Source organism: Notamacropus eugenii, chromosome 6 (assembly GCF_028372415.1).
Source record: "Notamacropus eugenii isolate mMacEug1 chromosome 6, mMacEug1.pri_v2, whole genome shotgun sequence".
Classification (NCBI taxonomy): domain Eukaryota; kingdom Metazoa; phylum Chordata; class Mammalia; order Diprotodontia; family Macropodidae; genus Notamacropus; species Notamacropus eugenii.
Window position 1 is genome coordinate 43,722,778 of NC_092877.1, and position 23,782 is coordinate 43,746,559.

The 23,782-nt window shown below is 38.4% G+C and overlaps 1 protein-coding gene across 1 annotated transcript in view; it reads left to right on the forward strand.

Annotated features, from left to right (window-relative positions):
- Positions 1-23,782, forward strand: part of SPON1 (spondin 1) — a 397,925-nt gene that overhangs the window by 110,925 nt on the left and 263,218 nt on the right. Inside the window, exon 3 of the mRNA XM_072619685.1 lies at positions 10,161-10,294. Coding sequence (XP_072475786.1) covers positions 10,161-10,294 — 134 coding nt within the window. The remainder of the gene's footprint in view (positions 1-10,160; positions 10,295-23,782) is intronic.

A 23,782-nucleotide genomic window follows, 5' to 3' on the forward strand; every position in this document is an offset into this window, starting at 1 on the left:
TGGTAAACCTGTATAAATATTGCCTCATGTAAGCCTTACAATATCCCTAGAAAGTAGTTGTTATTATTATCCACATTTTACAGTTCAGGAAACTGAGTCAAATAAGTTGAGTGACTTGTCCAAAGTCACACAGTTAGCAAATATCTGAAGCCTGATTTGAACCCAGTTCTTCCTGACTCTAGGATCAGTGTTCTATCTACTGTACCACCTATCTGTCTCTAGCTGTAACAAGCTACTCCTTGACTTCAGATAATACCCATGAAAGATCAGCAAACTCTAAATCTTCCCACTCTCTCAACATCTGTTTAGGAATCTATAGGCATGACAACTGATGCTCCCATTATATCTTATTGCATCACTTGAGATTGATCAGCAGCATTATCTTGGCCCAGAATCAGTAAATAAAAGTCTAAGAGTTCAAATATAGTGAGGAAGTACCAGTATATGGAACTTACCCAGGATATATCTACAATGAGCTTAGGTTTAAAATGGAGGATCAGAGAAAATGGGACCTCCATTGTGACAGATTCGAAGATCATGTTGATTCATCCATCAATAAGAATCAGAGGAAGAACATCTGTGACATTCCCCTTTCATCACATTATGATCAGTCATTGAAGATGGAGTCATTATCTTCATTTTTAGTTCAGTTTTTTAAAAATCCTTCCCCAAGTTCTCCAAAAAATACTTTTGTTTTAACAAAGAATATTTGGGAATATATTTTCCATTTTCCCTGAGGACTTCTCTTTGATCTAAAACATATCTCTCTGATACCTGCTCTTCAGTGAGTTTCTTGTTCCTCTGAAGCAAGATGAACCTTCAGTGCCAGATCATGCCTATGTTGTGGTTGTTTCCCCTTCATTTTCAAAGAGAACCAGTGATACCACAGGGTGATGTCTTGACTTGGTCACATATTGGATGTAAATGAGGCAGAATTGCACAAAATCATTTAGTCTCACTCTCTTTTCTAGAGTCATCGAAGTCTTCCAGTGGGAAGACAAAAGTCAGGACTAATGAAGGTGATCTGGGATGCAGTGGATGACTCTTAGTGTCAATGTCTGATTAATTTCCAAGTCTTTCACAGTGCCTGCTTCAGCTGCCTTCATGACCACTGGAATAAGTTGTTCTCATTTGCCCATTCCACCGAGGGAAGTCTTCACATGTTTGGGATAGACCCCTTCACGCCCAACTCGCCAATGGATTTGCAGTCCATTGGTTACCCTCAAACTGGTTTAGCCCATTTGCTGAGACTATTTTACCAGGGTGTGACCACTGTACATTCTTAGAGTCATAGGTGACAGTTGGGTGACAGGTGGACATCAAAGACAGATGAGCAGACCTGAAAAATGTTCATCAAGGTCTTCCACCAGAGGTGCTAGTCTTCCTTGAACACCTCATACACCCTATGTAGAAAATAAAAGACAATTTCTTCTATCTCCTCAGTCACCCAGGCTTGCAAACCCAGAGCCATCTTTGATCTTTCCCTCTCTCTCTCTTTCCTCCCACATCCAATTAATTGACAAATCCTGTCAGTTATTCTGCCCTAATCACTTTCATATCCATCTTTCCTTTTTATAGCCACCATTGTTATTCAGACTTTCAGTTCTGTTGACCTAGATGATTGTAGCCACCTAGCTTGCCTTTCTCCTTTTGTAATATTCTGTCTGTGATTCCATCTTTAAAAAAAAAAGGTTTTATGACTGTTTCTTGTTTCTTTTTTACATCACTGTCCCTTCCCAGTTCCTCTAGAAAAATCCTCCCTTGAATTAAAGGATCAAACACTGATCCTATCTGAAAATCTAAATTCCTCACATCATACCCTCTATTTTACTCATCTAGTAACCCTCTTAATTTGTCAATCAAATAATGTCATTAATTACCACCCCTCCCAAACTTTGTTAGTACCACTTTTGTTGTTGCTCGCTTATTTCAATCATGTCTGACTGTTTGTGATCCCATTTGAGGTTTTCTTGGCAAAGATACTGGAGTGGTTTGACAATTCCTTCTCTAGATCATCATACAGATGAGAAAATTGAGGAAAACAGAGTTAAGTGACTTGTCCAGGGTCACACAGATAGGAAGTAACTGAGATCAGATTTAAATTCGGGTCTCCCTGACTCCAGGCCTGGCACTCTATCCACTGTACCCCCTTGCTGCTCTTGTTAGTGCCACATTGCTGAACAAAAAAGGTGTGGCCTCCCAAACCTCACATTCAACTTGCTTTTTCTTGTCTCTTGCTGCTTTCCCCATACCCCCTTTGTTTTCAGACAGGCTGGACTACTCTGTATCCTGTCTCTGTATCCAGTATTCTCCTATCTCTGTGCCCTTGTTCACACTACTCCCTAAACCTTCTAAGACTTATAGAATGGACCATCCCCCCTCTCCTCTTCATCAGTTCACTATCTAGAGATATCATCTGTCTTCCTCCTTTCTAGAGTCAGTTGCCGCTTCCTCAATGAAGGTTATCCTCACCCCATTCTCTCATTTCTTAAGTATTTATGTGCATGTATTTTGCTCCTTTTTATATTATGATGTCCCTGAAAGCTGGGTCTGTTTTGTATTTATCTTTGTATTCCCAAAGCCTAGCCGAGATCTTTGGATTTAGCAGAAATTTAATAAAGATTTACTGAATTGAATTGAATTAGATAATCTGATAAACCTCATTTAGCAATATGCTAATAGAAAACCTAAGAGCTCGTTAGGATCCCCCCTCTAATTCCTAGACCACACATATGCGTTATAAAATGGGGCTTGTAGAGACAACACATAATTGTCATTAAGTCTTTCTATTGAATTATATTAACTTGCATAAGTGAAATAAAATGTAACAATGCACAATCCAGTACAGATGACGTTGGTATAAAATTACTCTGACATCAATGAAAAAATAAACAGAAAGGATCAAGAACAGTTCATATCAGATTAACCTTATTTCCTTTTGTAACAGGTTTATTAGACCTTTTGATAAGAGGAGTGCTGCTGGTAAACTTTATCTAGATGTTAGCTAACTTAGGAGGCATAACTAAGGTGCTGGATGACAGGCTCCAAAAAGATCATAATAGGTTAGAAATTTGGACTGAATTGAATAAGAAACAATTTAATTGGGGACAAATGGAATATATTACACTTGGGTTAATAAAATTAAATATAGAAGGGAAACATGGCTATAAAGTAGTAGTTCATTTTTTAAAAAAAATTCTGGTTTGTTTTGTTTTATACAAAAGTAAGGGCAATATATATCAGTAGCATTCTACTAAATTTAAAAAAAGTCAGTGTGATCTTGGTCTACACTGAGAGGCTTAATTTCCAAGAATAAGTAGATGAAAATCCTGTTCTGTTCTGTCCTGCTCAGACCATATCTGTTGGACTTTTTGTTCAGTTTGGGGACAACACATTTTTGGATATTGACAGTCTGGAGAACATTTAGAAGAGAACAACCAGAATGGTGAAGGATTGCAAGGTCATAACATTCATAAGATCATTAAATCAACCAGCCTTTTTTAAGTACGTACCATGTACCAGACATTGTACTGAGTGCTGGAGGTATAAAGATAAAAGAAAATGGGCCCTGCTCTCAAGGAGCACACAGTCAAGGAGGGAAACAACATTGAAAAACTGTACAAATGTTACATATCTAGAGAAAACTGAAGATACTTGAAGAAATTGGAAGTGTTTAGACTGGAAAAGAGAAAAACACCTGCTTGGGGGAGGGAGTGATTTTTCTCTTCAAGTATTTGAAGACCTGTCATGTGTAAGAGGGGACAAGACTTATTTTGCTTGGTAACAAGGCAAAACCAGGAAGAATAGGTGGAGGTTGCAAGGAGTTGAAGTTGAACTTTGTGTAAAGAAGAATAATCAGAGATCTCTAGAAGTGGGAATGAGCTGCATCATTGAAGAAGTGAGTCATCTCTCCCCCACCCCTTATTGGAAGTCATCAAAAGAGGGTTGAATTTTCACTTACATAGTGTATTGTATTGGGGATTTCTTTTTAGGTATAGGGTATTCTAGATGACTTTTGAGGTCTCTTCTAAATGTGAAATTTTGTGATTCTGGGACAGGACTTGTTAACTGATTGGCTGGCAGAGGTAAGGCATAAGAATGAGTTAAGGAGAATACCAATGTTTTGAATATGAGAAACAGTTATGGAAACAGTGATGTAAGAAGGAGAAGTAGATTTATGGAGAAAAACTTGGTTTTGTATATGAGTTTGAGGTGCTGGTGACATAACCACTTGAAAATTTCCTAGAGTCTATTTGTGATGTGGCTTTGGAGCTCAAAAGAGAACTTATAGCTAGAGATGTTTCATTCATGTTTATTAAGTTAATATTTAAAACTAAGAATGAATGAAGCTGCCAAAGGAGATGGCACTTAGAGTGAAGAGATATTTTGTATATTTCAGATACGAGTGAGCTTCTCCTGGTGCTCAGTAGTATGTGTGTGCTACCCATTCTCTGAGATTATAAGAAATATTAAGAGCCTTTGCTTCTTCTTTTCTATAATTGTATATTACTCTTTTTACTTTCTCTTTTCTTTCCCTTCTTAAAACCCTCAGAGCAGAGCCGATCCACCACCAGGGCTAGTTTCTCTTTTTTAATGCTTTGAAAAATATTAAGGTGCTAAAGGGACACTTAATATTAGTTTAATAGCTAACTTAATAATAGTTTAATAGCCAGGAAGGTAAATACTATTATAATCTCCATTTCATAAGTGGGAAAAATGAAGCTTAGAGCAGTTAAATTGCTTTCCCAGGGCCAAAGTTTGTGTCAAAGACAGGAGATGAATCCAGGTCCTCTTGACGCCAAATCCAGGGCTTTTTCTACTATGCCTCCCACAGTATCTAGTTCACAGGATTGTTAGAAATACCAAATAAGATAATTAAGATATGTAATTGTCTTCTTCTCTATTAAAATGTTAGCATTGTCATTGTATAGCTACTTCTTATTGCTCAAATAAATTTATCTTTCAAGCTGTCTCATTTTGATTTCAAACTTCTACTCAGCTTTGGTCTTTTCTATCAGCAATGCTTGGAAGTCCTATGTTCCACTAAAAGTGCATTTTCCCTCTGTAATTATATTCAGCTTTGCAAGGTAAGTGATTCTTGGTTGGAAGTCTATTTTTTCTATTTTATTGGAATAATGTATTGTAAGATATCCTCTTATTTGTGGTAGAAGCTCCCAGATCATGTGAGATCCTGATTGAGGATTCTTAGAACTTAAACTATTCTTTACGCTTATATGTTTTGCTTTCCTGAATTTCGGCTATGTCATTCTTGGCACTTTTCCTTTTGGAGTTTTTTCATTATGTGATTCATGGATTTTTTTATATTTTTATTTTATTTTCTTTAAATAAAAAAAATATTTATTTTATCCAGATTCTAACAGATCTGGATAATTTCCACTTATTTATTAAAATATGTTCATGATTTTTAAATTTATGGCTTTTAGAAAGTCCAATGATTCTTAAATGATCTCTCTTTCATTTCTTTTTCAAGTCAGTTGTATATGTCAAATATATTACTTTTCTTCTATTTTTTAACCTTTTGATTTTGTTCTCATATTTCTTGCCTTCTCATGGGATCGTTGGTTTCTATTTGGTCTATTCTAGCTTTCAGGGATTCCATTTCTGGGGTAAGGTTTTACCACTTTCTCTTCAAAGCTACTTGACATCCTTTCAGTTTCTTTTAAATTTTTTCCCAATGTTGTTATGTGGCTAGATTTAAAAAATATATTAATGATTGATGTTTTCTTTGGTTTACTTATCTTCCCAGCTTCAATTCCTGAACTGGGGCTTTGTGCCAGGAGGCCAGGTTCCTCTCACTCCTCATTGAGTGAGGGTGCTCATCCTGCTTGGTTTTCTTCTGGGTCCCACTGGTTCTTGGTTTGATCTCCACTATTAGGCACCCTTTTTATCTTTAAGGTGCTAGACATTCAGGACTCTGTCTAATGTCTCAGGATAGAGTGTTAGGGATCTACTTGCCCCTTGGGCTCCAGGTTAGAGTATTGTGATGCTGCTCCTGCTGGTACTCATAGTTATCCACTACTGCTTTCTGGGGCTTTTGTCCTACGGACTTATGACCACCCTGGGGATTTTTCAGTGTTCCCTCCACTCTTACTGCCTCTGAATATAGTCTTGCAGGTTACAGATATCTCATCTATAGTCAGGCTTGTCCTCCTTTTGCTGGAAGGACCTCTTATCCCACTAGCAATGGCCTTTTGTGTCACTTTTTGTGAAGTGCTAGGGTGGGAGATATACACATGTATATATGTGTGTGTGTGTGTGTGTGTGTGTGTGTGTGTGTGTGTGTGTGTGTGTGTGTATTTTACTTCAGGTTTAAAAGTAGGTACTAAGGAGATGGTCAAACTGCATTCCACTTACACAGCCATTTTGGAAGGGATTGGACTTCCAGTCTGCATACTCATTACTTCTCTCCACATACTTTACAGTCAAGTCAAATTGACTTATTCGCCATTCATCACACATATTTCTCTCTGCACTGACTGTCTCAGTGCCTTAAAGGTTCTCTCTCTTCCCTTCAGCTTCTTAGAATCTCTAGATTCCTTCAAGATTCATTTTAAACATCACCTTCCACAGGAGCCTTTCCTCATCCTCCCCACACCCACCATCCACTTGTCCCTTCCCTCTAAGATGTTCTTTTTTTCCCTTCCCTTCCCTCCCTACAGACACACACTCACACAATATGTATATAGCAAATATAATGAGGGAGGCAACATATATACATATAAATACATATCTGTACATATAAGTATATATGGTATACATATATGTTTTCCCCTCCATTAGGATGGAAGTTCCTTGAAGAAAGGGACTTCTTTTTTTTTTTGCTTTTTTTCTTTGCAGCCCCAGAGGTAATAATAGTGCCAGGCACTTAGTAACCATTTAATACATGCTTGTTCATTGATATAAAGCATTTGGGCCAGTTGGTTTATAAGGTCCCTCCCAGTTCTAAATTCTAGAACATTTTATTTATTTCCCATCTGGGTCTTATTTGAAAAAATCAAGGTGGGGTTGGGTTACATGATTGATAAGGTCCCTTAGAGCGTAATGTTCTCTGATTCTGAAGTGAAACGACTACATCCTTAGGAAAAACACCTGATCAATATGAAACACTCTTCGCTTTTGTGTTATGACCATCTGGAGTTGTGGGATAGGGCTGTTCTCTGAATTTGGTGTCATTCCCAACCTGCCTAGGTATAGAATGCTAACTTTCCAAGTTTCAAGGCAGACACATTTACGAGCTGTTGCCTATCAACATCCTTTCCCTACCATTTTATGTTTTCTTTCTCCCCAGCTTCCCCCACCCCAGCCTTCTAACAGAAAAGACAGAATATGTGTACTGTTCGTTGTTAAGTGATGCACATTTTTTTTCAAGCTACAATTGTCAAGGTTAACTTAATCTTATGATACTGATTTATAGCTATATTGACAGTAGCCAGACAGGCTATATATCCTGAAGCCATAACCTAGCAATGGTCTTTTTAATATCTTGAATTTGTTTTGGCTTTCCATTCACTGGTAATTCTACTTTTTTGTTGTTGTTGCAAAAATAGCTATCTCTCACCCTCTGTCCACATTGATGTCTATATCTGTAGGTATGGTGTGAGACATGAGAGAGGAGAAAAAACATTGGTAATTGCTTAAAAACTGCTTGCATTGTTAAACTGTTTTAGAAGGTATTAAGAGGTTTTATGGGAGCTTGATTTGCAAACCTGGCCCCAGGAAGCCAACATAACCAACAGCCAATGTTTTCCCAGAAATAGTTTCTCTCCTTCAATAAATTCTAGCCACTGTTGCCAGATTCATTTTCTGAAGATCACCTCTTTCCCTTGCCCAACACTCTTTACAAGTTCTCTATTTCCTACTAAATAAAGTCTACATTCATTAGCCTGGCAATCATAATCCCCCACTATATAGATAAACCTAATTTTCTAGTTTTATTTCTTAACATATCAGAGGAAACATATGATTGAAAAGAGACATTGTATTAGGCATATGGAGAGACTGATGACTACTACATTCATTTTCAGTGTTTTATATGTATTTATCCATGAAACGTAAAAAGATTCAGAAGAAGATTCCCATAATTGATGGATGCCCTTGAAAGAATATGGATCCAAATTACACAAGATGAAAGGCATGGATTAGCTATAAAAATATTCACGTTGAAGAGCTTGTAGTTTTGTTGAAGCTCTCCCCCTCTATGCTCTAGCCAAAGTGGATTATTCACTCTTGTGCAAATATATCTCCACACTTTTGCAACTTTGTGCTTTTGCCTATCCATAATTCACTCAAACTGAAAGGCCAGTCTCTGCCATCCTATCAAAAGCCTGGCAATCCCCCAAGGCCCAGCTCCAGTGCTGCTTCCCTAGTTGAATCATTACTAGTTTCTCCCATTCACCCACACATCCACCAACAAAGTAGATACAGTCCTTCTGTTGAATTCCCAAATTTAAGTCAGTCAATCCTTCTTGAATGAGGTGAAAAATAATCATAGGACTAAAAGGAACTGGACACACACCATTATCTTTCCATCTTGTGTCAATTAGAAATAGAGAATAGCACATTAAGGCCAAAGAGAAGCTCTTCTAGCTGTGGTGTGAAGCGATAAATTAGGGCTAAGTACTGCCATCTAAGCATTTGGGAGCCTGGACCTCCATGATGTTAGTTGATAAGATGCATCCACTTCCTCCAGCAGCCATTGTTACTAGAAGCAGACTTCCAGACTAGATTTTAGGAGTTGAGGCAGCTGCCATATAAAGTAGGAGACACAGATTGATTCAGCACTGATGCATAGTATTATTGGATGAGGTCAGAGATTTGGACTCTGATTGAGATTCAGGGGCTCACAGTCTTTGGGGTACTGGGAAACAGGGGGACCATAGTAGAAGGAATATCAAGCCGGGAACTCCAGATTTTTGCCTGCAACCAATTCAGTATTGTAAGCTCTGGAGCATTAGAGAAAGCTGGGGGAATAGCAATATTTAAAGAGAAAGGAAATTTTGGAAGTAGAAACTATGTAAAATAAGAGGCATTAACAGTAAGGATGCTATGTGGCTGTGGTCTCCAAAGAATCAAAGTTGAAGGTCACCCAAAGGGCAAGGGAGAGGCATATATTAGATATGAGCAAACTGTATCACATCACCAGTGAAGAATTATGCAAAGGAAACAGTGTAAAGGATATCAGCAGGGAATTAGTTATATTGTTGGAAAAGAAGGTGGGCTGGCCATGTGGCAAGAGTGAGTGTACTTTCTTGGTAGGAGATTTAGGGGAAAACCCATAGCATCTTGAGTGGTGTCCCCTGTAGAGCATTCCTGGGAATACATTGACAAGAGTCATGGAAGATGAAAAAGGTAATGAGAAGGGTTGTATCATGAGGGGAGTACCCACACGAATGAGATTTCACAGATTCCTCCATGAGAAGGGAGACTTTTCAATGAGAATGGAGACTTTTGGAAAATAGAAATTCTTAATCCACAGGAGAATTTTCCTCCAAAATTTTGTTGAATTTGGTTCTGATACTTACTTCCTATGTGACATATAGCAAATTTCTTTAACTCTAGGTGGCAGTTTCCTCATTTGTAAAATGAGAAGGTTTAATTATATCTCTAAGAGGAGCTACAACTAGGAATTCTGGAATTGGATGGTGCTTGCATAGATCATTCATCTCTGTTGGGTACAGAAATATTGGAAGAAGGGTAACCCAAGCCTCAAGAAACTTCAACCCCACCCTAGCAATACGGTTGACCCCTGATTCTCTAAGTCTCAGAAAGAGGTGAAAAAAAGAGAGACAGACCATGGTGAGAGAAGACAGTCAGTCCTTCTATATGACCGATATATAAGGTCATATATATATTGAGCAGTGTTGAGGTAGTTCAGAGAATTGGTAGAGGAAGAAACAACCCACCCCTATGTCAGCAACCCAAGGAAAAGCCTCAGTTTCCCTACCCTAGTTTCAGTTTTGACTTGAAAGTTCCTTTCCATTCTATATTCTGTGATCTTATAATCATGGAAAACTTTTATAAATTGATTGAAAATACTGATGCTATATACTGATGACTTGATCCTTGAAAGTAGAAACTTGAAAATCACCCAGTGTGAGCCTAGATTTTTATAAGTATATATTTCCATTTCTTTCCTCCAGATCATAGATGAAGAAGAAACACAATTCATGAGTAACTGCCCCGTGGCTGTCACAGAAAGCACACCACGGAGGAGGACACGAATTCAGGTTTTCTGGACGGCTCCACCTGCTGGTACAGGCTGTGTGATTCTAAAGTAAGTTAAGATTGATATCCTTGCAGTAACATGACTCAGCTTCTGGAGGCTCACTGACAACCCATGCTGCAGTGGGAAGGCAGAAAAAAGGTTTGATAGTGCTCTTTAGGCAGATGAAATGCCAATGAGCTTGGGTCTATGTCTCTGATTATCATTAGCATGATTTCCTTTTTACCCCCACAAGGGAAGACATTGATAGAGCTGGAACTCCCCAATGGCACATTTCTGATGTGGGGGAGAAGTTTGACTTTGGTGTCTTCTTCTTCTTTTTGTCCTTTCTGTCCTTCCTTAGAAATTCCTTTCTCCCATGCTAAAAGACTACATCCCTCTTCATCAGTTCCATCCCTGGGTCTTAACACCATTGTTTGGCAGGCTATCAGTGGTACAAAGCTCCACGAAATCCAGGATGTGTATTTTTCATGTGGGTTAATTTATTCAACAAACATTTATTAAGGGCTTATTATGCACATAACTTTGCTAGGCTCTGGAGAAAATATAAAGTTTAAGTGGGAAGACACTGTCCCTGTCCTCATGAATCTTACAGTATACAGGGGGATAAGCTGCACAGATAACTATGTTTTATTACATGACAAGTATATTAGCAAAGCTAAAATACAAAAGGCAAAGTGATGTCTGAGGGTAACTGTCTTCACTGATAAAGGAGAACAGGGAAGACTCCAAGAATGTAGCAGCATTTCAGCTGGATAGGAAGTCAACAGCTGAAGGGTAAAGAGGTCATTATAGAAGCTTGATGGTTAACAGAAAGGAATACACAGTTAGGAAAAACCTGGTTTAAGATCCACCTCTGAGAATTGCTAGTAGTTTGGCTATAACCTCTCTATGCCTCAGTCTTCTCATTTCTAAAATGGGGGAAATAATCGTAGCTGACATTGTGTGGCTCTTTAATATGCTTTACACACGATATCACATTGGAGTGTCACTAACCCTGTGAGTTAAGTACTATTAATATCCATATTATAGATGGGAAAACTGAGGCTAGGAGTAATTAAGTGATGATGATGATGATGATAACAATAATAATATTTAGCTTTTATATGTGCTGTGAAGGTACTATCTTATTTTATCCTTACAACAACCCTGGGAAGTAAGTGCTATTATTATCCCCACTTGATGGATGAGGAAACTGAGACAGACAGAGTTAAGTGACTTACCTAGGGCCACACAAATAATTGAGGGAGGATTTGAACTCATTTCTTTTTAACTCCAAGCCCAATACTCTGCTGTACCTAGCTACCTCCAGGTGACTGTGCTATGGTCATGCATCTTGTAAGTGTTAGGACTGGTATTTGAGCTCAGGCCTTCCTGACCCTAAGTCCAGTAGCTTATCCACTATACCTTACTCCTTCCCATTGATACCCCATCTCACAGAGCTGTTCTGAAGTAACACACTTAGAGTACTTTGTGAACTTTAAGGTGTAATTGCAATGTCAACTATTTCTATTAATAATAGTATAATTAGCTTCGATATTTAATGCAACTATTAAAATTTTATAATACCTATATCATGTGAGAATGATTGTATTTATTAATTAATTATATTTAATATAAATTATATTATGTTGGCCTTCTTTCTTTCCTGCCTCATGTTAATTTAGTACATAGATAAAAGGCGGAAATCCATGGGCTAAGTAGAAAAAAATACGTGTGATTGTGGGAGTAATGGGTTTGGATCCCCAAAGAGCTGGCCAGAGAAACAACAGGGAAGTATGAGCATAGAAACTAATGATGGCCTGAGAATGATTTGGCTTCACACAAAGCAACATTTTTTGATGTTAGAGGCACGTTAACTCTCTCTACCTTTCTCCTCTCCACCCTTCACCCCAACACATACAAATTCATTCTTCCTCTCCCTCTCCCTTCCCCCCTTCTCTTCCCCCCTCCCTCTCTCCCTACCTCTCTCCCTTCATATACCTCCTCTCTGTATCCATCTGCACCTCTCTATCCTCCCCTCTCTTCCAAAGGCATCGCGCTTGTCCACTTGAACAGTGAGTTCCTTTGTCTGGCTTTCTCAAACCACTTTCTGCTCCTTGACTGTGACCCCGTGATCCACCTCATTTCCCTTTTAGTCCAAGCTGAACTTTCCTTTGCAAGTTATCTGAGAAGTTTGGCCCCCATTATCAACTGACTGGAATTATTTTTTTCTATTGTAACTGTTTCCCTCAGTTTCTCTTGGATCCACTGTTTTCTCAGCCTGGAGTGTTTGATTTATCCTGGAACAGTTAGAGATTAGACTATGGAGCAGTGTGACTGAGTCTTTAGTAAAGAGACAAGAACTTATCTAGCCAAATTAGTGTTGTCCTTCAAAGTATTCCCTTTGGGAGACTGAGCATGTGTTCCAACATCAGGTGCCATTTAACTCGCCTTTATAAAATGTTCTAAGGTTTACACAGCATTTTACATTTTAGAATGGTGCTATTACTACCTTCATTTTACAGATGAGAAAACCGAGCCTCAGAGTGGTTAAATGATTTTCCCAGGGTCCTACAGCTAGTAAAAGTGTGAAACAGGATTTGAATCTGGGCTTTCTTGACAATCAAGTTAACTCTCCTATCCCTTATGTCATAAGGACTCCTCACTCAGAGATGTGACCAAACTAAACTCCCATCTTTTTCTGGAAGCCTTCCCCCGCTCCTCTTAGTTATATTGACTTCCTTCTGTTTCCTAGGTGTGCTGCATAGATACTGTTTCCATATATTCATTTGTTTGTCACGTCCCCCATTAGACATTTAGCTCCTTGAGGGCAAAGACTGTTTTTTGTTTGTTTGTTTGTTTGCACTCTTTGTATCTTCAGTTAATTGATCGAATTATTTCATCTAAGGCAAAAACAGTTATGGGGGAGATATATCAGCAGTGAAGAGGACAACCCTATGGTCATGGTGGTGCAAATGATAATCCATGGAAGGCAGGGCAGGGCAGAGAACAGTAGGATGACAGGGACCAGACGATGGGACTGAATTAGGTGCAGTCACACCAGTAGCAGCATCATCCTGTTCGCTATAGCAGAGGTGTCAAACACACAATCAGAGCCAAAGCACTCCTGAGTAAGGCTGAACCAGATCAAAATATAGTTGGGAAATATTTAACAAAATAAACCAAAATACAGTAAAACAGATAGCATTACATTTTAAAGCTAAATTAATATGTGACCTGCAAGGATACTCATCTATGGGTTAGTAGCCCTCATTTCTATTTGAGTTTGGAAACACTGCTCTATGGAGTCCAGTTCATGCTCTCTCTAGGCTTACTGGAAAGGTATGGATAGAGGTAAAAGATCTCTGGTAGTATTTCTTTTGGAGTGACAACTAGGGCCTACATGATGTAGAAGGCTTGCATTGCACAGATGAAGTATTAGAAGTTACATAATGGAGATCGCTGACTTGTCCCAAGAACAAAGCACCCACTCCCCAGATTTTGTCACTCTTGGTCAAAGACCTAATTGCCCTGCCCTACTTATGGCTCTGCTAATGTTGCTCAAACCATCTGTATGCCCCTCTCTGGGGATGAACTATCTGGATTTGCAAAACATTCTTTTGCAAATCCTCAGTGTCTGAAAAACTCCCTCTCCTGAAAGTGGATCTGACTTTTGGAAACAGATGAAAACCATTCGCAATAGAATGCAGGGACTATGGTGAGTGATGAAGCTGGGTAAAGCCATATCTTTCACACAACTAGGAGTAGCTGCAAGAGAATGAAACTTTTTTTGTAAAGCTTGTAAACTGAATGCAAAAGTCCTTCTAAACTAAGATTTCTAAAAATTTTTTGTGTAACAGTATCACTACCAGAATAAATGTGTAGCCCCACTCAGTAACTCCTTTAAAGCACAACATTGTTGTATAAGTTCTATTGAATGATGTTGTACAGGTTCTAGTGAATGTTTTCCATTGCCTTGGAACCATTTCTTCTACCCCATAATCCCCAGAGTGCCCAGTAGAGGGCTGGGGACATGGCAAGGGCTCAGTAAAAACTTGTGAATGCGTAATTTCAGGGAGGTGATGGAAGAAAGTGTTATAGGTACGACGGACAACCTTGAGCTTCCAGGCAGCCTTCAGAGCTATGACAATGTCACAATCTGATGTAGGCTCAAACGTCTTAGAAGTGTGGTGTTTTCAAACCTATTTGGTGAGAGTGACTGGAAAAAAAAGACAAAGAAACCATTTGATATCTTGGTAGCTACAACATGCATGCACATCGAGGAGACATCTTTACAATTACATCAAGGATTTTCCATGAGGTACAATTCATGATTGTGGCTCTGATGGGATTCCCTCAATGCCTTCACTTTAGGGGCAAAGTCTTTTCTGATTCTTTTGTAGCCTTTCTTTGGACGGAATATTGATTTATTGCCCAACGCTAAGTGGTAAGAAGAAAATTAATTGAGGCTATTTGATGGGGCTCTGAATATGTGCACAGTCAATTTCGAGATAAGCCTGGATGAATTTCTTTGCCATGTGGCAGTATTAGGCTGAGAGAGAAATTGGGCAAGAAAGGAAGGTCAAGAGAGCTGAAACTGTTAATCCTGCTTTTAATAATATCTGACATTTATATAGCACTTTGAGTTTTGCAAAACCATTTTTCATACATTATTTTAACTGATCCGCACAAAAAGCCTGTGAGATAAGTGCTCCAGCTTTATTATTTGCATTTTATAGATCAGGAAACTGAGGCTGAGTGATGTGAAGTGATTAGCCCAGGATCCTGTGGCCAGCAGTATCGGAGTAGAATTTGAACCCCTATCTTCCTGACTCCAAGTTCAGTGCTTCATCCATTGTGCCATGTAAATCCGCCAAAATCATAGTTGTCAGTGCTGGCAATGATACTTACTCCATGCCAACATGAGTGTTTTATGCTTTTCAGAGTGTTATTAGCTCCAATAGCTTCTTTGAGTCTGATGATAAATAACCTTGTAAGACTAAGGATAGAAAAAATTAGAGATTCATGAGGCTGTGACATTGATGGTCAGTTTTCTTTCATATTTAGCAAACATTTATCAAGCTCTTCCCATGTATAATGCATAGTCTTTATAAAGTCATTGCTTCATTGTGCTTTTGTCAAATCAAGTTCCACTTTCTTCATGAATCTAGGAATTTGACCTCCAGAGAAAATAGATGCTGAAAGGAATACAGCTTTTCTTCAAATATATATGGTGAAGGATTGGCTAATCAGATTTGATTTGCTATGATGCATTAGGCTCTCTAGAAAATATTGTTGCTGTGTTTTCAATTTGCATTGAGATACAAAATAGAAATATTCTTCTTTAAGGTGGCTTTGTAAACAGGTAACTCAGGCAATACTCACAGGATGATGCTCAGATAACTGGATCAAGAGAATCGATCTTTGTCATAGGTCTTCTTCAAACATCTAGGCAAGCCAGGCTTTCTAGCAATAGCCATTCTTTCTAGGAAACAGGAAACAAGGCTTGATTGCCAGTTTTACTTCTGAAACACTTTCTTCAGACTCCTTTCTGAAAGTCAGATTCATTCACAAGATTTTATTGAAACCCTCTACATTCCCAGCCCTCCACTGGGCACTGTGGGATTATGGGATAAAAGAAATAACTCCAAGGTACTAGGAAACATTCAGTAGAGGATATTATCAGAAGTGAAATAGTATTCTATGCCTTGTATGTATGTGTATGTATATTCAATCAATTCATTCAGTAATTATATATTAAGTATCTACTCTCTGCCAGACACTGTGCTAAGTGCTGGGGATGCAGAAAGATAACCTACCCTCAAGGAGTTTACAATCTAATGTGGGAGACAACATTCAGACAAATAAAGACAAAGCAAACTTTATACACCATAAATACAGAATAACTGAGAGAAAGCACTGACATTGAGAGGTTAAGGAATGCTTCCTGTAGACTATAGGATTTTAGTTGGGATTTAAAGAAAGCTAGGGAAGTCAGTAAAGGAAATTTTCTGTGGTATTTTTTAAAATAAGACTTAACAGGAATAAGTGATTTAGAACCAGACAGGGAGTGTTTCCTGGACCTTTGGAGCACTTAGCAATTTGACTACATGGATTTATTTTTTTTCCAATGTGACTGGGTTGTGGGAAGTACCCAGTCCTTATTACTTTCCTGTTGGCATGAACTTAATACCATTCACATTTTCCATTCAGGTGCAAAATTTTGAACATTTCCAAATTGTGAGAATTCTGCTTAATTCTCTGAATGCCCTTCCCCTCAAGTGGATGGACTTGCCTAGTCAATTTTCCAGGCAGCCTTCAGAGTTATGATAATGTCACAATCAATGATACAGGCCCAAACTGAAATATTTTAGGTGTAGTGTGGGTGTTTTCCAATCTATTTGGTGGGAGATCTTATTCTCCTGAAGTCTCCTTAAAGGACAAGCCAAGGAGAGCTGCTCACATGTCCTTTGTGTTTGCTTGATCTTGGGGAAAGGCCATATGGCCCCTTGTGTGCCACTGGTGTCTGAGGTCTATTAGCTCTTTCCCTTATTCCACCAGAATTTAGCACTCCCTAAACCATTTCTTAAAGGTGAAATTTGAATATTTACAGTAGAGGAAAAGTAAGCCAAAGATTTGTTCAAACTTACTGAATAAAAAATAGCTTTATTTTGCTCCATTACTTAAGGATAGAATTTCTTTCTGCTCTATAAATTTAGGAAGCTCAGCTCAGTAGTCCAATTCAATCCAATCAAGCAAGCATTTAGTAAACTGCTACTATGTTCAAAGTACAATGTTAGTTAGGCATTAGGGATACAAAGACAAAAATAAAAAGTCTCTGCTATTAAGAAGCTTACATTTTACCAAAGGACATAGCATACACAAATAAATCTAGATGTGCTGATTTGAGAAGGAAGGGGAGAGCACTGATAACTAAGGGGCTCAGGAAGAGTTTTTCACGGGAGGTGGCCCATGAACTGAGCCTCAGAGGAAATAGATTCTAAGATGCAGAAGTGAAGAGGAAATACATTCCGGACATTGGAGGATAGTTTGTGAACAAGCACAAAGGAAATAGAGGAAGTGTCAATTTCAGGAAATAGTAAGTGGTTGAAACAAAGAGTACATGAAGAGGAGTAGTAGATGATGAACTTGGATTCAGATTTTGAGGGGCTATCAAGGTCAACCTGAAGAGTTTATATTTTATCCTAGAGGTATTAGGAAGCAAGAGAATATTCTTGAGCAGGGGAATGATGTGTTCAGATTGATTTTTGGTAGGTTATTTTGTTAATTGTGTGGGAACTATATTAGAGAAAGGAAATCTTAGGAACTAGGAGTCCCATTAGGAGATTATTGTAATAGTTCAGATAAATGGATTATTAGAGTCAGAACTAGGGTAGTGACTGCTTGAGTGGAGAGAAGGGAGTGAATGTGAGCCACATTTTGGAGGTAGCTTCAATAGGACTTGGCAACTCATTGAATATTGGGGTGGTGAGGGAAAAGGGAAGAATCAAGTGTCACTCTGAAGATGCAGATGCAGAGTGGTAAGACCTTCAACAAAAGACTGAGAAAAGTTTGGAGGGAGGGTGAATTTTGGAGTTATGTTTTGTACAAGTTCAGTTTGAACTGCATAGATTGGAGTTGGATATATATATATATACACATATATACACACATATATATACATATATAGTTATAGATATAGATAGTTGGTTATATACAGTTGGAGATATATAGTGGACAGTTGGTGCTTAGGGACAGGAGCTCAAGAAAGAGAGAAGAACTTAGCTGGGAGTCATCTGTGTGGAAATAATAATTAAACCTATGAGAGGTTATGTGGATAGCAAAAGAAAAGATAGAAGGAAAATAAGAGCTAGACCAGAACCTTGGGGGAACACCTGTGGTTAGGGTGCTAGGATATGGACGGTAATCCATCAAAGGAAAAGGAAGAAAAGAAACCTACCACCTGGGTAGGAGGAGAACCAGGAAAATGTAAAGTTACAGAAGCCAAGGTAGTATCCAGGAGGAGAGGGGTGGCCAGTGGTGTTAAATTTTGCAGAGAGATCAAGAAAATTGAAATTGAAAAATTATTATTGGACATAGAAATTAAGAGACCCTTGATAACTTTGGAGAGAGCAGTTTTAGTTGAGTGTTGAGGTTGGAAGTCAGATTGAAATGGGTTGAAAGGCAAATGGGAAGAGAGGAAGTGGAGACAGTGAACGTAGGGTGCATCTTCTAGGACTTTGGCGATGAAGGGGAGTGGAGATTTAATGAATGCTAAGGTCAAGTGAGAGACCAACTGCTCCCTGTATTGCTCAGAATCTCAGAGTTAGAAGGAACTTCAGAGGTTAGATGTTCCAACCCAGAGTCCCGTGTGGGTGAACAATCTAGGGTCAACAATCAAATCGTTGCTTTGGGAGTGTTTAGAGAAAGTGACATAACAGTAGGATTTTTGTCACAGTGTGGCCTTACTGTTTATCAGGTGAGTTTTTTCAAAGATATTAGAACACAAAGACATAGAATATAGACTTTTCTTGCTTTGTTCCTTCTTAATTCATCAAACATTTATTCAGTGCTTACTAATTAGTACTCGTTAGCTAATGCAACTCTGATGGGCTGGCCACGTTGTTGGAGTGCCAAATGTACGTTTGCCAAAAAGATTATTTTATGCAGGGCAAGCGCTCATGTGGTAGTCAGAAAAGGTGATACAAGGATACTCTCAAAGTCTCTCTTAAGAACTTTGCAACTGATTGAGTGACATGACAGTCACTGGCACAGGACTGCCCAGCATGGCATGCCCTCTTTAGAGAAGGTGCTGTGCTCTGTGAGTAAAGCAGAATTGAAGTAGCTCCAAAGAAATGTGAGATGCACAAATTTAGAGAATCCACCCCAAATGTTCACATGAACTATTTGTGCCTGACTTGCAGCAGAGCATGCCAAGCTTGTATTGATCTGATCAGCCACAGTCAAGACACACTGTAATGTGACTCTAAAAGAGTGATATCATTTTCATCCTCTTAGAGAAGGAAGGATAACAACCAGCTAACTAGTTAGTGTCAAGCACTGTGCCGAGTACTAGGAATTCAAATATAGTAAAAATAAAGACAGCTCCTACCCTCAAGGAGCTTATATTCTAATTGACGAAGGCAACACCTGAAAGAAAGCTGAAAAGCAGGATCTGAGGGACAGGCAGAGAAGATTCCCCATGCAGGAGCAAGGAGAGGTTCAGAGGATCAGAAGTGAAACAGAGAGGAATAGATTAGTCATGACTGGCCTGAGCACTTCTCCAGAATGGATCAGAGGACAGAGCCACAGAGATGAAAGAGTTATCCAGTACGAGAAGGCTACTGGGGATGGAGAAGTCCAGAGAGTGTATCTGAAAAGTATCCATTAGGGTTAAAATACCTTAAATAAAATTTTAAAAATTCAGAACTGAAGAAGTTCTAAGAAGTCATTTTGTCTTAGAAACACAGAATCTTAAAGTTAGAGCAACCTCAGAATCCAGTCTTCTACCTGATGTGTGAATTCATATGCAAAATCTTTGCTAGGTATAATTTTCTAGGTTCCACTTGAAAATCTCTAGTAACAAGGAAGTCACTACCTCCTTCTATAGCTGGTTCTGTTTCTGTGCAGCTTTGATTGTTGCCAATTTTTTTCCTTAATTTACCTCTCACTAACTTCCCCTGTGAGTTCTCCATAAAATAGTCTTTTGGGGGGCAATCTAGTTTTACCCACTGAAGCCACAAAGCTCATGTTTTCTTCCCTACCACAGCTCTTCAGATATTTGAAGATAATGATACTTGCCCCAACTCCAAAGTCTTCTCTTGTGAAGATCCTAAAAGTGATAAGAATTGTAGGGGTCCTTGCTGGAAATGGAGGGAATATGGCGGCTGCATCTCTATACCTGAAGGGGCCACCAATAAGAAAAACTCTGACTTATTTGTGGGGAAAGAAAAAATGGAGCCAGGAGTATATCACACAAAATATTCATTAAGTTGTGAAATATCACCAGTTGGGATAATTTCTTGTGACAATACTTAGGAGGCCTTCCTTCAGATTGACTTCAATCCATTTTATTTACCCACATTTTCTTGAGTATGGTCATTCAAAAAATTTTTAATGCCACTTAACTTAGATATCATCCAGTCCTCCTTTCTCCATCAAAATCTCACAAGGATATCATGAGAGAGTGCCATACACTTTGCTGATGTTCAAGTATACCACATTATCCCCTTGACTGACCAGTCACTAGTTATCCTGTAGGATAAGTACATGGAATTTTTCTGGTATCAGTTGTTCTTTGTGAAAGCTTATAGTCCAGCCCTTTTCATTTTATAGATAAGTAAATAGGTAAACTAAGGTCTTGAGTGAGGTCCCAGTGTGACTTACTAAAGGTTGCACTGTTAATTAATCACAAATCCAGGATAAAAACCTGAGTCCCTTGTCTCCCAGGGCAATGTTACTCCCAGCAAATATTGCTGGGTTTTTTTTCTTCACTTAGAATGTGTCTTCCTATTGGGTTTTCACCACCTAGAAACCAAATGTCTATGATCTGTCACACAGTCCTTGAATCCAAAGAGACCCAAGGTCAATTGAACAGGAAGAAGGCTTCTCTTCAGCATTTCTCACAAGTGTTATCAATGTTTACTCAAAGACCTTCAGTGAAAGGGAACCGCCCTCTCAAGGCTTGTTACAAAACAGTAAGGCAACCTTATCTGAAAGATAAAAGGTTAAGCCTCAGTATTGAAAGGGAACTCTCTCTTTCCTCCAGTATAGCTAGTGCAGAGTGCCATAAAGCTGTTCTCTCATGAGAGATTGGAGCTGAAGTCACATGATGATTTCCAGTTGGTACTTGTACATTCTATAGATATCAGGTCTTTCCATTTAATTACATTCAGTGAACATTTTAAAAGCACCTACTATTTAGTTGTGCTAATTACTTTATACTTTACTCTTTGGTCCTTTGTGAAGAAACATTTCCTGCCCTCTTGGAGATAAAAGTTTAATAGGGGGAAAGACGCACACAAAAATAATGAGGGTACATGATAAGTGAATAAGAGTACCTTTTAAAGTCAGAGCTGGGGCAAAAAGAAAATTGTCTCCTGAGGGCATAAAAGCATGGGAAACACAACTTTTTGTATGAGCTTTAAAGAAAGAGCAGTGTTTTAACAAGTACATGGGTTTGTAGGAAGGCTTTTCCATCATAGGGAAAAGGATGTGGATAAGGAGTGGAAATGGGAAAGTATGGGGCATGTGAATAACAGATTAAGAGCTGGAAGAACACCAGATGTCATCCAGTCCCAAATCAGCCATTTTACAGATAAGGAAACTGAGGTATCAGTGATTCCATTACTTGTCCAAAGTCATACATGTAGTTGGTAGATCAGTCAGGATACCAGCAAGTCCAGGTCTTTTGATTATACATCCCATGTTCTCTAGCCATATTAGGCAATTTAGGTTGAGCCAAGTCAACAAACATTTATTAAAAGCCTCATCTAGTGCAGGTCACTATGCTAAGTGCTATGCATACAAAAAAGGCAAGAAGAAGTTTTGAATGGGTTAACAGGGAAGTGTGTGAATGGGGAAAGGGACAGTTTGTCTGGAGAGTATATTATGGAGAAGCAAGGGGAATAATATGTATGTAATAAGGATAGAAGTGTAGGATGGTATTATATTACATAGGGCCTTAGATAGTAGGCTAAGAATTATAGGATTTATAGGATCCTAGGATTTAGGGCTAAAAAAGATCTGAAAGTTCATCTAGTCATTTTCCCTCGTTTTACAGAAGAAGGAACTCATTCCCAAAAAGGGATGATTTGCCAAGGTCACACAACTAATGACTAACAGAGTGTGGATTTGAAACGTTGGCTAAATATAAATTTGATCTAAATCTAATATACTTTCAAGTGCATCACCATAAGCCTTGGTGCAAGCAAGGTACTGTTCTAGGCTCTGGGCTTGCAAAGATAAAAAATGACATGGTAAGCAGGAAAAAAAAAGTGTTAGGATGATTATTTTTCTGTCACCAAGTAGCTGAGAATGTCTTAATCGTAAGAGTAAATATACTCATGTTGGTTGAGAGTTTGCAACATCTGGTGTTTGAATTGAGATAGCTGACTTTTAGTCTCTAGTAGGGCCAGCAAATTGATTTTCTTACATTATCAGAGAATTTAGAATTGTAAGGCATATCACTACAGGGAAATCCTCTTTATAAGCTATCCCTGAAGTATAGTCATCAGGCATTTGATAGAAAAGTATTGGAAAGCTCATCATCATGAGCAGTGGGATGGAGTGGAGAGAAAAGCATTGGCTTTGGACTCAGACGACTTGAGTTCCAGTTCTAGTTTGTCATTTACAACCGTGACTACTGTGGGCAATTCATTTAGCCTCTGTGGACCCTGAAAAAGGAGGAACTTGGAATAGATGACTTGTAAGGTTTGTTTTAGCTGGAAATCTTTGCTCTCCCACTGTCTGTTCCATTGGTGCTCATCTCGGATTATTTGAAAATTTTTCTTTATGTGAGTAACATTAATTGAATTAGATTTCATTGAATCTTTCTTCTTCTCATATCCTCAGTTTGTATTTATCCCTGTTAAATTTTCTTTTGTTACTTTTAGCCAATAATTCCAGCCTGTTGACATTTTTATCTTAATTGTGGTATCCCTTACGTTAGCAACTTTATAATCAAAGTTTCTATTGTTTCCATAATTACTGATGTAAAAAAAGATTTTTTTTCAATTACTTATTTGTTTTGGCATTCATTTTTTTTTAAAAAAATGAGTTCTCAATTCTCTTCCTCCCTCCTTTCCTTCTCCCACCCACTGAGAAGGCAAACAATGTGATATTATCCATGTGAAATCATGCAGAACATACTTCCATATTAGCTATGCTGCAAACAAAGAAGCAGGAAAAAAAAGTAAAAGAAAATATGCTTCAGTCTACATTCAGTGTTCATTAGTGCTTTCACTGGAGGAGGATGGCATTTTTCATTATCAGTCTTTTGGAATTGTTTTAGATCATCATATTCATTAGAGTAGCTTGGTCTTTCACAGTTGATGACCATTAGGGTATTGCTGTTATTATGTACATGTTCTTTTCATGGCTGTACTCACTTTACTTTGCATCAGTTCACATAAGTCTTTCCAGGTTTTTCAGAAACTACACCTGGGGAGGGGGGACATCAAATAGAATACAACAAAGGACAGTGAAAATTTACTCTAGGTTGACACAGAATCTGTGATCAAATTCTTTGACTGTGGCTGTTCAAGCAGCCTCGCTGCAGATCCAAAGAAGTGATCTTCAGAATTTTGATGCTTCTCTGTTTTCTCAAACCATCTCCCATATTCTTCTTTCACTTCTTTTCTTTCATGGTCTTCACTCAATGATCAATGGTATACTTTCAACCATTGAATCCGTTGTCTCTTTGTTTATCCTTACTGCTAGAACTAATCCTACACTTTGAGTTATCTTTCCATGATTCCATTTTATTGCTACATTTAAGATACCAGTTACTACTTAATGAAGCTACAAAATGGTGCTGATAGGATTCATTGCAAATTC